The 12,638-nt window shown below is 37.4% G+C and overlaps 1 protein-coding gene across 3 annotated transcripts; it reads left to right on the forward strand.

The window, feature by feature from the left end:
• Positions 1-152: 152 nt before the first annotated feature.
• Positions 153-12,504, forward strand: prpf38b (pre-mRNA processing factor 38B). 3 transcript variants are annotated; one of them, XM_077513976.1, is made up of 6 exons: positions 153-601; positions 2,290-2,358; positions 3,575-3,726; positions 3,811-3,871; positions 8,543-8,778; positions 11,329-12,504. In XM_077513976.1, the coding sequence occupies exons 1-6, from the start codon at positions 404-406 to the stop codon at positions 12,008-12,010; spliced, it is 1,398 nt and encodes a 465-aa protein (XP_077370102.1). In that variant the 5' UTR covers positions 153-403; the 3' UTR covers positions 12,011-12,504. The 3 variants fall into 3 exon arrangements, with proteins under 3 accessions (XP_077370102.1, XP_077370110.1, XP_077370119.1); XM_077513984.1 differs by having other exon boundaries at positions 533-601; positions 2,290-2,369; XM_077513993.1 differs by lacking the exons at positions 153-601; positions 2,290-2,358; positions 3,575-3,726; positions 3,811-3,871 and adding an exon at positions 3,891-5,918.
• The last annotated feature ends 134 nt before the right edge of the window (positions 12,505-12,638 follow it).

Raw genomic sequence — 12,638 nt, forward strand, 5'->3', positions numbered from 1 at the left:
AACATGGAATTTTTAAAAGCACTTATTGAAGTTAATGTTAAAATTACACAGACATGATACTTACAGAACATCCAATTGAAGTTAAATCCAACTTGAGAGCATCCTGCAGACATGCAGCCCAAAACGAGTACTCCACCGTCCCATGTTGACGTATGCGAGACAGCACTGCACCACTTCGCCGCCACCATCCAGTTCCGGTTCCACTTCGCATCATAGGCAGCGCCATACAGTAGCTACAACAACGACGGCGGGAAGTGGTTATCGTCGATTCGCCACCGATTTAGCGACGATAACACGCTAAATCGGCAAAAATCGGGATTCGACTGAAGCAAAGCAGATGGATTTGTGAACGAAAGGAGGCTAACCGTACTCTAAAAGCTCGGCGTCGCGGGATTTAGCCACCATGGCTAACATGGGGAGCCAGGCCGTGAGCAAGCCTGCGTCCGGGAAACATGGCAACGTACTGCCCCTGTGGGGCAACGAGAAGACTATGAACCTCAATCCGATGATTCTTACCAATGTCCTGTCCTCGCCGTATTTCAAAGTTCAGCTGTACGAACTCAAGACGTACCACGAAGTTGTAGACGAAATCTATTTCAAGGTAACGTTGGTCGATGCTAATCTGCATGCTAGTTGGCTAACCGCAGCTAGCTAGGCTAGGCTAGGCTAGGCTAGCGTATCGTTAACAGCTACTACGATTCGAATAGCTCAAGTGAAGTGCGAGCGAGACTCTTATGTATTACATGATTTGAATTTGAAAGACTTGATATTCGTGTGTTCATTTTTTTTAACAACGCAACGTGTCCTAATTATATAAATATTATGCTAACGCGTGAAGCTAATTGCTAACAAAGTGGTTTAAGTGTTTGCTGTCGTCGAGCATCCACATTTTAAATGGGAGAAAAATCTGAATTTAGTTGTAAATGTTGGAATTAGCTCAAAATAGACGACACAAGTATCAATGTTACAGGATTATTATTGGCACAGATGTGTTCTTCCAAAATTTAGTTTATATGATGAAATTATATAGAGAGGGGGAAAAAATCTTACGTACACTAGTATGAGCATTTACGAAAATTTTGTAGGTATGGGAAGTTGCTCGAGTTTTAAAGAAACGTTTTTCATCGGAAATGGCTGGGAAAACACTTTAAAATGACGTCAAAGTTAGTGAGATATTTAGTAATAAGGAAATGACACGCTTTTTAAAATGTCAGTAGCTGATACCTTTTTATATAAAAGACGAAATCTATTTATGTATGTATTTATTTATTTATTCAGTTTGTTAAAAGTCAAAGCGGAGTCTGAATCCAATGGCCACTTCAACTTGAGTACAAATCACCAAGAGTTTGATAAAAATAAAAAGATGGTGGTTTCCGGCAAAATTGAGAGTATTTTTCGTGGAGGGTTGACCTGTTTTGGGGGGGGAATATTTTTGTGTGCTTTTACTTATAGAAATTCTGGTCAAATGATGCCAATAATAGTAAAACAATATTTTCCAACATATCTCTTCAATGCTTTTGAGAAAAAAAACAAAAAAAACTTCTCTGATTGGCTGACAAGCTTGATTTAAAAATATCCACCAATAAGCTCGTACAGGCCAAAATTGGTGAGCGATTCTAAAAGTCTACTTTGTTAATACCGTGACGTTTCGAACAGCATCACTTGTGCTTCAAACTAGTGCTGCACGGTATTGGAAAACATGCAGTATGTGCCATGGCTGTTGAATATTGTGATATCAATATTAATACATTTAACGTACTTAAATAAATGATATTTTTAGTATCTATTAATAAAAAAAAATAATAATAATGTTGCCAAGTAAGCAACCTTAATGTATTATGTAATGTCGAGCGTCTTCATATCTCCAAATTGTATGATGATAATTAGTAATATTCCACTTATCAAGGCCATATTTTCACTGAACTCTTAAATCTTAAATGATACTTAGATGATCTTTTGAGGTAGGCAGGTGTCAACTGATAAAAAAAATTAATAAGGTGATGAGGTTTTCCAACTAGATATTTGGCGGGGAATCATGAGAAACAATTTTAATGAAAATCAAGTTGTTTTTATTACTTAGTACGTAGCTCAGCCACCGCATTTGCAAAACAGTGATCTGGCAGAAAATGGCCATCACGTCGTTAGCGTTTTTCCACCTACTGGTACCTAAATTTTGGGCCGAGTTGGCACCAAAGTCTAATCGTTATTGACTTTAAAATAAAGTTGTCGACTAAATAGACGATACTAGTATCCGAATTAATTTGTCTAATCTTTGTGCCTCAAATGCAGGTGACTCATGTTGAGCCATGGGAGAAAGGAAGCAGAAAGACTGCCGGTCAGACTGGAATGTGCGGAGGGGTAAGTGAGAAGTACGTGCTTTTTCTTTTCCCCATCCTTAACCCTTCTTGTAGTTCTCCCTAGTCTCACTCACATTATAGGATCTTATTATTGAGTTGAATAGACTTCCACTTATAAACAGTTCAGTTATTGTTTCGCAAAACAAGTTAAAAGTTTTGAGCAGTGATTATTTTTAACCACATTAATAATGTCTAGACTGTGCAGTGGTGCCTTGGTTTAAGAGTGACCTGACTTTATTAAGATTCAAACTGTCATTTGGATGTTTTTTTAATTTTAATTTTTTTTTTAAAGCAGATGTCATAGCAATTAGCAGATAGTAAACATTTGATTTTAGCGAGGCTGCTTGCCTCAAGGTACTTATTGGCATTCCCAGTTCAAATGGCTGTTAAATAAAAAATAAAAAAAAGTTGTTTTTTTCATGAAGTACAATACTGGAGTGTACTAGTGCTTATGTCTTATTAACTCATTCACTCCCAATCATTTTCACTGAAGCAATCCCATTCACTCCCGGCTGTTTCACTGGATTTTGACTGATTTTGCAAGGCCCACAGATTATTGTGTTGTATTGCTATAAAAACATGGAACCTACCAAAAGAAAGATTAGAGTCTCTTCTTTCATCAGGACAAAAAAAAAGTGTATTTATATCTTTTTTCCATTTTGGAGCAATTAGCATTAAAATATAGCTAAGTTTTATCGTTATACACAAATCTGTTTAAAACTGTGGGGAAAACAGCTTGTTGCAACATGGCCCTGGTTGATCTCTTATACTCTACTGCCATCTGCTGGCCGTCTGTGTAATAACTACCATTTCTTCAACCATTCTTTGCAGTTGAGAGGCTGGATCAAAGCTTCCTCCTAGCATAAAAAAATAAAAATAACACGTATAAATATGTCTTTGGGACACTTACAAATTTTTAAATAGAACATATTTATACGATTTTGGGAGCAAATGAGTTAAAAATGTTACATTTTATTGTATGTATAATATGGAAGGTTGGTTTGAGGTACTTTTTGTTGAGTTATTATTGTGGTCACAAAACTAGTGAACCTTAAGTCAAGGCACTAAGGTATTTCAAATTCTGATTGTTGTGATACATTGAAAATCGAAATAAAAGTTTTGTCTTTAAGTCCTCAAATAAAGTTGAGTGATCCCAAACTTGTAAACCTAAGTACTTATAAGTGGCAATCTATTGACGTTGACTCGATCCCTTCCAGGTTCGTGGAGTCGGCACGGGTGGCATTGTGTCGACGGCCTTCTGTCTCCTCTACAAACTGTTTACGCTCAAGCTGACGCGCAAACAGCTGATGGGCCTCATCACGCACACGGACTCGCCGTACATCCGAGCACTTGGCTTCATGTACATACGGTACGCTTTTTTTTTTTTTTTTTCTCATCGCTGCTCGATGGCCCGATTTTTGATTTTGACGTTGTTCTCTTGGATCCGATTTAGATACACGCAGCCCCCAGCCGATTTAATCGACTGGTATGACGGCTTCATGGATGATGAGGAGGTATGTCGCGCCTGGTAATACTTTCCCGTTTCTATTTTGTCTCCATTAAACACGTACAAACCATGCATTGAAAGTGACCAACCACCCCCTCTCCTGCTGTGTGATGCGCATAGCTGATTTTTCACCTTTGCCTTCATTTGGCTTAATTATCCGCAGTTTTGTCCTCTAAACCTGACTAGCTAGGTTACTTGCTCACTTCCACGCTGCTGGTTGTTGTCAGGGTAAGTACCTTAAATTGATGCAGAGTACATCTTTTACCAGTCATGTGTACTTTTTTTAATTTTATTTTTTATAAGGCATGTCCATATGCTTTTGTCAAGATTTGACCAGGACTAGTTGCACAAAAGACTTGTCTGTAATTGGCGATTGTATTGATGCACTATTGTGTAGCAATGTTATTGCACTCACTGGGCACTTTGAAAGGTGTAGCTGAACAATCTGAATGAGATCCAATTGAATAACTCGACTAAAATGTTCTCATGTGTTAGTCGAGAGCTTTTTATAGGTTCATCTCAATAAATTGCTATTTGTTTTTGTTTTGCCAGAAGTTGTAATTAAAAAAAAAAAAGCCTAAAAAGAGTGTCTGTCATAATTAGTAATTTTGATATCTTAAAAAACTACACACGCAGATGCTTTAATGTTACATGTAACAGTGGTTCACAAACTTTTTTTTTTTTTTGAACACCAAGAACTACCTTAAAAAAAAAAACGGTTAGGTAGTTAACAGCGCCCACTAGCCTGAGCCAACTCCATTCTCTCAGGCCAGGCCACACCTTTTTTTTTTAAAGCCACATACACTGAAAGTCACAAATGTAGCGAACGCCTTGAGGATGGCGACCCCTTGTGGCAACAATACCCCCGCATCACATTGATAATGCAATTAATCGTTGAAATGCCAACTGATTGCTGCATCTCGGGCTGTGCAATTAATCGAAATTCAATTACAGTTTCAATTGTTACGCTCCACAATTAAAAAAAAAATCAGCGTAATCGTTAAAAGATTAATACCATTTTTTGAGTTGTTTAAATTTATACAGTTGCACTTTTTTATTTTTTATTTTAAAATAACAAATTTTATATTTTGTTTCATCCAAAAGGAACTTGCATAATTATAGTGTTTCAAAGAATTTTACGTTTCAACATTTTCTTGTTTTGTACCAAAAAAAAATCATCCTACTGCACAGTGCACATGCTGCACTCCAACTGCATTTTTTTGACAAAATAAATAAATTATTATTATTATTATTATTATTATTATTAATTCTGTTTAGTCCAAAAGGAACTATTTAAATGCTTATTCTTGTTTTGTACCAAAACATAAATGATCGTCCTACTGCACAGTGCACAAGCTTCACTCCAACTTCAAGTTTTACCAACATAAATAAATAAATAATAATAATAATAATAATTATTATTATTATTATTATTATTATTATTATTATTATTATTATTATTATTATTATTATTATTATTCAAATATATATTATAAATTCAGTTTGGTCCAAAAGGAACTTACAAAATTGTAGTGTTTCTATTTTTTTTTAAATTGGTCTTAATATTTTTAAATGCTTAAACATTTTTTTCTCCCAAAAAATAATCCTTTGAATAATTATGATTTCAATTATTGCCAAAATAATTGTGATTATTATTATTATTATTATTATGATAGCCCTAGCTACTGTCAGTGTAACATTTTAGCAGTTTTTCACCACTGAAAATCCAAAACACAATAATAAACTCTGATATCAATCAAAAATAAGCATTTTTATCCTTATAGAGTCCAAATATTTGATACGGTTCTTACATTGGATGTCATTAAATTGTTCAGCTGCACCTCATGATGTGCGCGGTGTATGTGTTTGATTCCAGGTGTGCAACCAGGCCTCCTTTTGCTTTTTTTTGCATTCTACTTAAATGAAGTATTGCCATATTTTTCTTAATTCCTAATCCATATACAACTGGTTAATTCCCCTGTTTGTTTTCTTTAGATGCCCATTGTGCTGCAGGTGAATTGGATAGTGTATCTCAGCACTGTTGGTTTGCGTGTGTGAGTGCAAAGCGGCTGTTCTCTACCATACCAAGTTTTAACGACCATTTGAGGCGCTCACATCTGTGCTTCCACTGTGGCCTGCCTGTCACGTCACAAGCTCCGACCAGACTCCCATTATGCTGAAGAGGGAAGGAGGAGGCAGCTCATGTTTCTTTCTCTCTCTCATTTTTTTTTTAGCACAGTGAGGACGGAGCTCAGTGTAGTCAGATTACGGAACTCGCCTCATCTAAGTCTCAATTCGAAATATTTTTGTGGTGAGGAAGATGGGGTGTATCTGTAATCTGTTCATGTTTTGCCATCACCAAAAGCTCACTGTGTGAGTACAGATGTCAGCTTAGATGAGCCAAACTACAGTCCCTTCCAAAAGTCTTGGAACGGCAAGGTCACGTCCTTTTGCTTTTGTTGTACGCCGAAGACATTTGAGTTTCAGAGCAAATGATGAATATGAGACAGAAGTTCAGAATTGTAGCTTTTATTTCATTTATTTCAAATCTTCTCTCAGCTTCAAAATGGTTTTCTTTAGGGCTGTCACTATCGTGTCGTTTTTATTTTATTTAATTTTTTTGGTTTTATTGGACATATAAACTCACCACAAGTATAAAATACAAAAAAGAGATAAAGAATTCGTCAACAGTATCATAATTTACATGTTAAAAAGGAGTAGGAAGAAGTACTAAAACCTATCTAGCCCTCGTCCATAATACTTCTATCATAATAATATACTAAAGTTGTTCTTACTAACATAAAAATTAAACAATAGAAAATAAACAAAACATGTTTATCTTAAGTGCACAGATATATTGGTACGAGTTAAAAGTTCTCATTCATTGCATATATGCAAAGAAGAGCAAAATAAAGCCCTACATATAGAATAAATTCCCAAACATTAAGTACTGAACATATGTGGGCACATATGCACATAATAAGTACATACACATACAAACATATATGCACACACAAATCTATTTACATTTATACCTTGATTTTTAAATCAATTATTCTATCGAATAATCGTCTTCCCAAAATTATTATTATTTGAAATTATCATTGTTTTTGTTAACCTACTAAGATTGAAAAGGAGTTGAATTGAGCGGCGATAACTAATGTCGTGCACTAATGCTAATTGCAAATGCTGTTTCACATCGGCTAATTTTGTTTGTCTTTAACAATGCTCGTGTACAGAAGATACAATAATTAAGATAAATTCTAAGTTATTTAAGATAATGAATAGTTATTATCGTCTGTGCATGAGCATTATACTATTTTGCCATCACCAATGCTCATTGTGTGAGTACAAATGTCTTCATGACAGCTTAGATGAGATTAGAACCAACAAAATTGGCCTTTAAAATTTAGCGATTAGCATTAGCGTACTAGCGATTAACATTTCAGGTAGACACCACCATTTAGTTAACACATACGTCGTTAAATCTACATTACATGTGTAACCGTGTCTTAATATTCATGTAGAGACAATAGTACGGAGCCCCTAAGGTAACATGGTAGAAAAAAAAAAAACGTGTTCCCTCGCGATCTCGCATTCTTTGCGAGAGAACGCTAAGTTGTTTTTCTCGCCTACCATGTCACCTTAGCTGCGCCGTAAACACTTCCGGTTCATCTTCCATGTGACCAAAAGCGACGTAAACAAAGCAGTGGAAAAATACATGCTCCATCCTAGTCGCTTTGGGAAAGCTTTCCCACTGCTTTGTTTCATGTTTACAAACGTTCCATTCTCGTCGCTTTTGGTCACATGGAAGATGACCCGGAAGTGTTTACGGCGCAGCTAAGGTGACATGGTAGGCGAAAAAAACAACTTTGCTTTCCCTCGCAAAACAACTGCGTTCTCTCGCAATCTTTGCGAGGAAACTCAAAGTTGTTTTGCGAGATTGCGAGGGAACGCAAAGATGTTTTGCAAGGAAACACAAAGGTTGTTTTTTTTTTTTCTACCATGTCACCTTAGGGGCTCCGTACAATAGCAATAGTCCATGAGTAAACAAATGGAGCTACCTGTTAGTTCACTAACGTCCTGTCCACTGCATGCATTCACAAAAAAAAAGAAAAAAAAAGAAGGTCTGTACAGACTTTAAAGTTGAGTTATCCGACGTGGTAGACTCTGAGCCCTAGTTTGCTTTCCTCCCATGGACAGCTCACTGGTCCTCGTGTTTTCTTAAAAGCAAATGGCAGTTTTCAAAGATATAACCCAAAGTCAAAAACAAGCATTTTCTAACGTTGAAGCAATCAATCATAAAGGCAACACCTGAGTATGTCGAAACACCCATCAGTCTCTGTTCCGAGTTGTACCATAAAATAAAAGCTGGAACTTTTCATCTTTTGATCTGAAACCCAAATGTCTCCAGTATACAACAAAAAGAAAGGAATTTCCCTTGCCGTTCCGATACTTTTGGAGGGGACCGTTTGTGTGATACTTGCACTGTTTAAAAGTAAAGGCAGACACATTTTGATTAGAGAGATTAAGCTAGATGAACGGAGGTGAAGGCTCAGTACTTGGCCATCACATATTGCTTTTTTTGTTTTTTGAGTTGATGCAACGACGACGCAACGTGCCTGCCGACGCGTTAAACGATTTCCTTGTCGCCCCCCCCGCCGCCGTTTGATTCCAGGAGCTGGACGTGAAGGCGGGCGGAGGCTGCGTGATGACCGTGGGCGAGATGCTGCGCTCCTTCCTCACCAAACTGGAGTGGTTCTCCACCCTGTTCCCTCGCATCCCCGTGCCCGTGCAGAAGAGCATCGACCAGCAGATGAAGAGCAGACCTCGGAAGGTGCTGCAGAAGGAGCCGCAAGCGGAGGAGGCGGCCTTTGACGAACTGGGGCGACAAGGGGAACGTCGGCGCTCCAGGTAAATTGGACGTCACTTTCGAATTAGTGGACAGGAGTAACTGTTGTTTTTTTACTTCAAATTTCTGACAATCACTGATAATTTCGCTGATGAAAAAAGGTCATCGTATTTTTCGTCACAAAATGTTTTTTCAGATGAAAATGAAACAAAAACCAAAATAGAAGCCATTCAATTAAGACGATGACAACTAAATTTACAATTTTGTCAATGACTAAAACAAAAACATAGTGATGAAAATTCACAAAATCCAATCAGAAGAAGGAATGAAACGTCGTGAGTGAGGAAAAAAAAAAAACCTCAGAAACTGTTCGCTACACTTTATTTAATGTTCAAACGTTTCCATTCATTTCACAGCTGTAATATGGCAATTCGGCAGTTTTTTGTTTTTTTTGTTTTTGTATTAATTTAGGTGGAAAATAAGTTTTAAGACATAGCATATTGTCATGTTTCAGTGAAAAAAAAAAAAAAGTCATGTTAAATGTGTCTTGTGTGTACAGTTACAAGTACGTGTTATAATTTTCTGAATAAAAGTTTAAATGTATGCTGAAGGAAAACCGACTAAATTGTCAATTTGGTTGTCTAAAATTGCTCTTTATTTTCGTAGACTAAATTTGGATTAATACTAAAATACAATCAGATGACCTAAATATGACTAAAACTTAGTTATAATTAATTTTAGTCAAAAGACTAATGAAAACAAAGTTACATTCCTTGCCAAAAATTAACACTGCTAATCATGGTATCAAATAGTGTTAATTTTGTTAGCGAAAACGAAATGCCGAAAGAATTAACAAAATTTGGCAAAAAAGTTGATTGAAAAAATCATTTCAATTAAGCAATTAATTGTGATTAATCAAAATTCTAAAACTTGATTAATCTGATTAAAAAATAATAATTGTTTGACAGCTCTAATTATAGTCAAAAGTTGACTAAATTGAAACTGGAAGAAGTTGACTAATTTTTTTTATTAAAAACTAACAAACGTGATTGAAACTAGACTAAAACAGACTCCATTTCAAAATGTCTGATAAAATTAACACTAGTATCAAGAGACTATGGCATTTGTTAGCGATCTTGAATATTTTTTCATTGTCATTTTTGCCAGCATCCTTCTAGTGTTAATTTCGTCAACAAAAACGAAACAAAAATAATTTTAACACACATTTTTCACCGGACTAAAACTAGACTAAAACCCGCATTAATAAACAATAAGTGGGACTGAATCAGTATGCATTTTTGTCGACTAATGAAGACGAGACAAAAATGTACTTCATTTAATGAAAACTGCACTGAAATTTATGGACATTTGAGTCCATGAACAAAAACGAGACGAAAATTATACGATTTTGTAAAATCTTGTCTGTGCTAATCTTTCACCGTTTTCATCAAAAAGACGAAAGAAAATTTGATGTGAAATAGTTTTAGATCCGAAATGTTCAACATAATCTGCTGCCAAAAAAAATAAAAAATACAGGGGTTAAATCACTGGTGTCCAAACTACGGCCCGGGGGCCATTTGCGGCCCGCCGTCCATTATTCAGTGGCCCGCAACATATGCTAAAAATGGCATTTGACTCAGTTCAACTAAAATAAACAAAAGAAAAATGTCTGGTGATGGTCAAAGTAAGAAGGGAGGGTATCGGAAAACAGATGTCATTAAAGGTTATTTTAGTCCACTAAAACTAATGGAAAAATTTAAATAAAAAAAAAACAATATTGTTACAGAAATAAAAACAAAAAAGCTTTTTAAAAAAACAAAAACTAACTGAAACTACATTTTATGTTTACAAAACTAACTAAAACTAAATATAATTATAGCAAACATGTCCTTCGTTGTAGTCTTTGGTAATTAATTTAATGCATGAGCCTTTGGGGATGATTTTATAAACCGGAATAATGACGTTTGAAAGTATGTCAAACAGAAGTGACGTCATCTCGCAGCAGTCAATAGAAAAGCACCAAAAGATGACATTGCTCATGGTGTTTTTTAATTATTGTGCACAAGTAATACACATAAAAAATAATAAAAAACAATAAAAAAAAAACCTAACTAATACTGAAACTAACAAACTAAAGTAAAACTAAGCATTTTTTAAAGAAGTAAACTAATAAAAAGTAACTAAAATGAAAATTTCCAAAACTATAATAACCCTACTGCCTTATTACAAATAAATTCTGGTTTATATACTGTAGGATTTTTCTAAATATGCAAAAGCACAAATAAATTATTTGTACAATTTTTAGGACTAAACACAATTTCTTTTCAGAACATTATGTGGCCCTTGCGTCATTCTGATTTTCTGTACGTGGCCCTCAAATGAAAAAGTTTGGACACCCCTGGGTTAAATGATTGTCCTGAGTAAAAGTAGACTTAAACGTCGACAGTTTTGGTTGACTAAAACTAGACAAATTAAATTATGTTTTCTTGGACTAAATTAAAAACTAAAATGCTAGATTTTAAAAATAGACGACATAAAAACGGGATGAGGTTGACTAAAACGGAGACTAAATTAAAAAATGGCGGATACAATTAACACTGCGTCCTTCGCAGGTCCCCCAGGCGGACGCCGACCCCCCGACGCTCGCCAAAGCGCTCGCGGAGCCGCAGTCACCACCGCGAGCGCGAGCGCCACGGCCCCAGCTACGACCGCGAGCTGGAGAGGGAGCGCGAGCGCCAGAGGAAGGAGCGGGACGCCAGGGAGCGCGACAGGGAGCGGGCGGACAGGGAGCGGCGGCGATCCCGCAGCGCCGAACGAAACCACCAAGACCGACGCGAGCGGCGACGGAGCCGCAGCGGCAGCCGGGACAAACGCGGCGAGCGCAAGGACAAGGAGCGAGACGCCGGAGGCGGCGACGACAGGAGCAGGCGGAAGGAGCGGGACCACCACCGAGAGCGACCGGCCGACAGGGACAGGTCCAGCAGGGAGAGGAAGAGCAAAGGGGAAAGCGACGACAGGAGGCACAAAGACGACAGGGAGCGGCACAGAGACGAGCGCAAGGCCAAGAAGTCGAGCCGCAGTCGCAGCCGCGAGAGGCGGCACAAGAGCGGCGGCGGCGGCGGCGAGGAGAAGAGCCGGAAACGCGACGGCAGCCACAGCAGGGAGAAGGAACGGGACGGGGAGCAGCGCTCGCACAAACGCAGCCGCAGCAGGGAGAGGAGCCATCACCCGAGAGAGGCCAGCAACGACCGCGGCAAACACGGAGACCGACGGAGAAGTCCCAGCGTTGAGTAACATCAATTCGTTTTGTTTTGTTTTTCTATCCACGTTTTGTCTCAGACCTGGAATCGATTGTTGTTTTTTTGCCTTTTTCACATCCTAAGTAGGCCGTCGTCATTTCACTTGACATTGGAAAAGTGGCATTTTCATTTTGTACGGTTCATTATTTTGGTCCCCGGAAAATCTGATGTTTGTATATAATCTCATGTTTCAGAGACTCGTCGACACATCAAGCGTTCATTCATGTGGCGGGGACAGTCAGGCCTAGCTAAATGCTATCGTGTTGAGCTACATACCTTGGTTTAAAAAAAAAAAAAAAAAGTCAATAACGCATCTGTGTACTTGGAGAAAAAAACGATTCTGTTCCTGATTCTGTAGACCGCCTGAGAATGTTTTAATCCCTTCGAGTAGATTCTGCAAAGGGTTTCAGCTGAGACCCCTGCTTGTCATGTGTCTGGGTTGTCGCTCTGTTGCATTTTGTTTTCTAATAAATACACTTTTATGAATAATGTGATCTTTTTTTTTTTTTCTGTGAACGTGCAGGAAAGAAATGAGACTAAATGGCAATACACATTTTTTATTAGAACATACTGAAAATAATTAATTTTTATCAATATATATTTAGATAAAACAATTGCTGATT

This window comes from Festucalex cinctus, chromosome 1, assembly GCF_051991245.1.
Source record: "Festucalex cinctus isolate MCC-2025b chromosome 1, RoL_Fcin_1.0, whole genome shotgun sequence".
In the NCBI taxonomy this organism is placed as follows: Eukaryota; Metazoa; Chordata; class Actinopteri; order Syngnathiformes; family Syngnathidae; genus Festucalex; species Festucalex cinctus.

Bases quoted from the DNA above. Each gene is read 5' to 3' on its own strand.
- prpf38b (XM_077513976.1), top strand. From the start codon at position 404: ATGGCTAACATGGGGAGCCAGGCCGTGAGCAAGCCTGCGTCCGGGAAA. The intron at 602-2,289 runs GTAACGTTGGTC...CCTCAAATGCAG, and splicing joins TAGACGAAATCTATTTCAAG to GTGACTCATGTTGAGCCATG. The intron at 3,727-3,810 runs GTACGCTTTTTT...GATCCGATTTAG, and splicing joins CTTGGCTTCATGTACATACG to ATACACGCAGCCCCCAGCCG.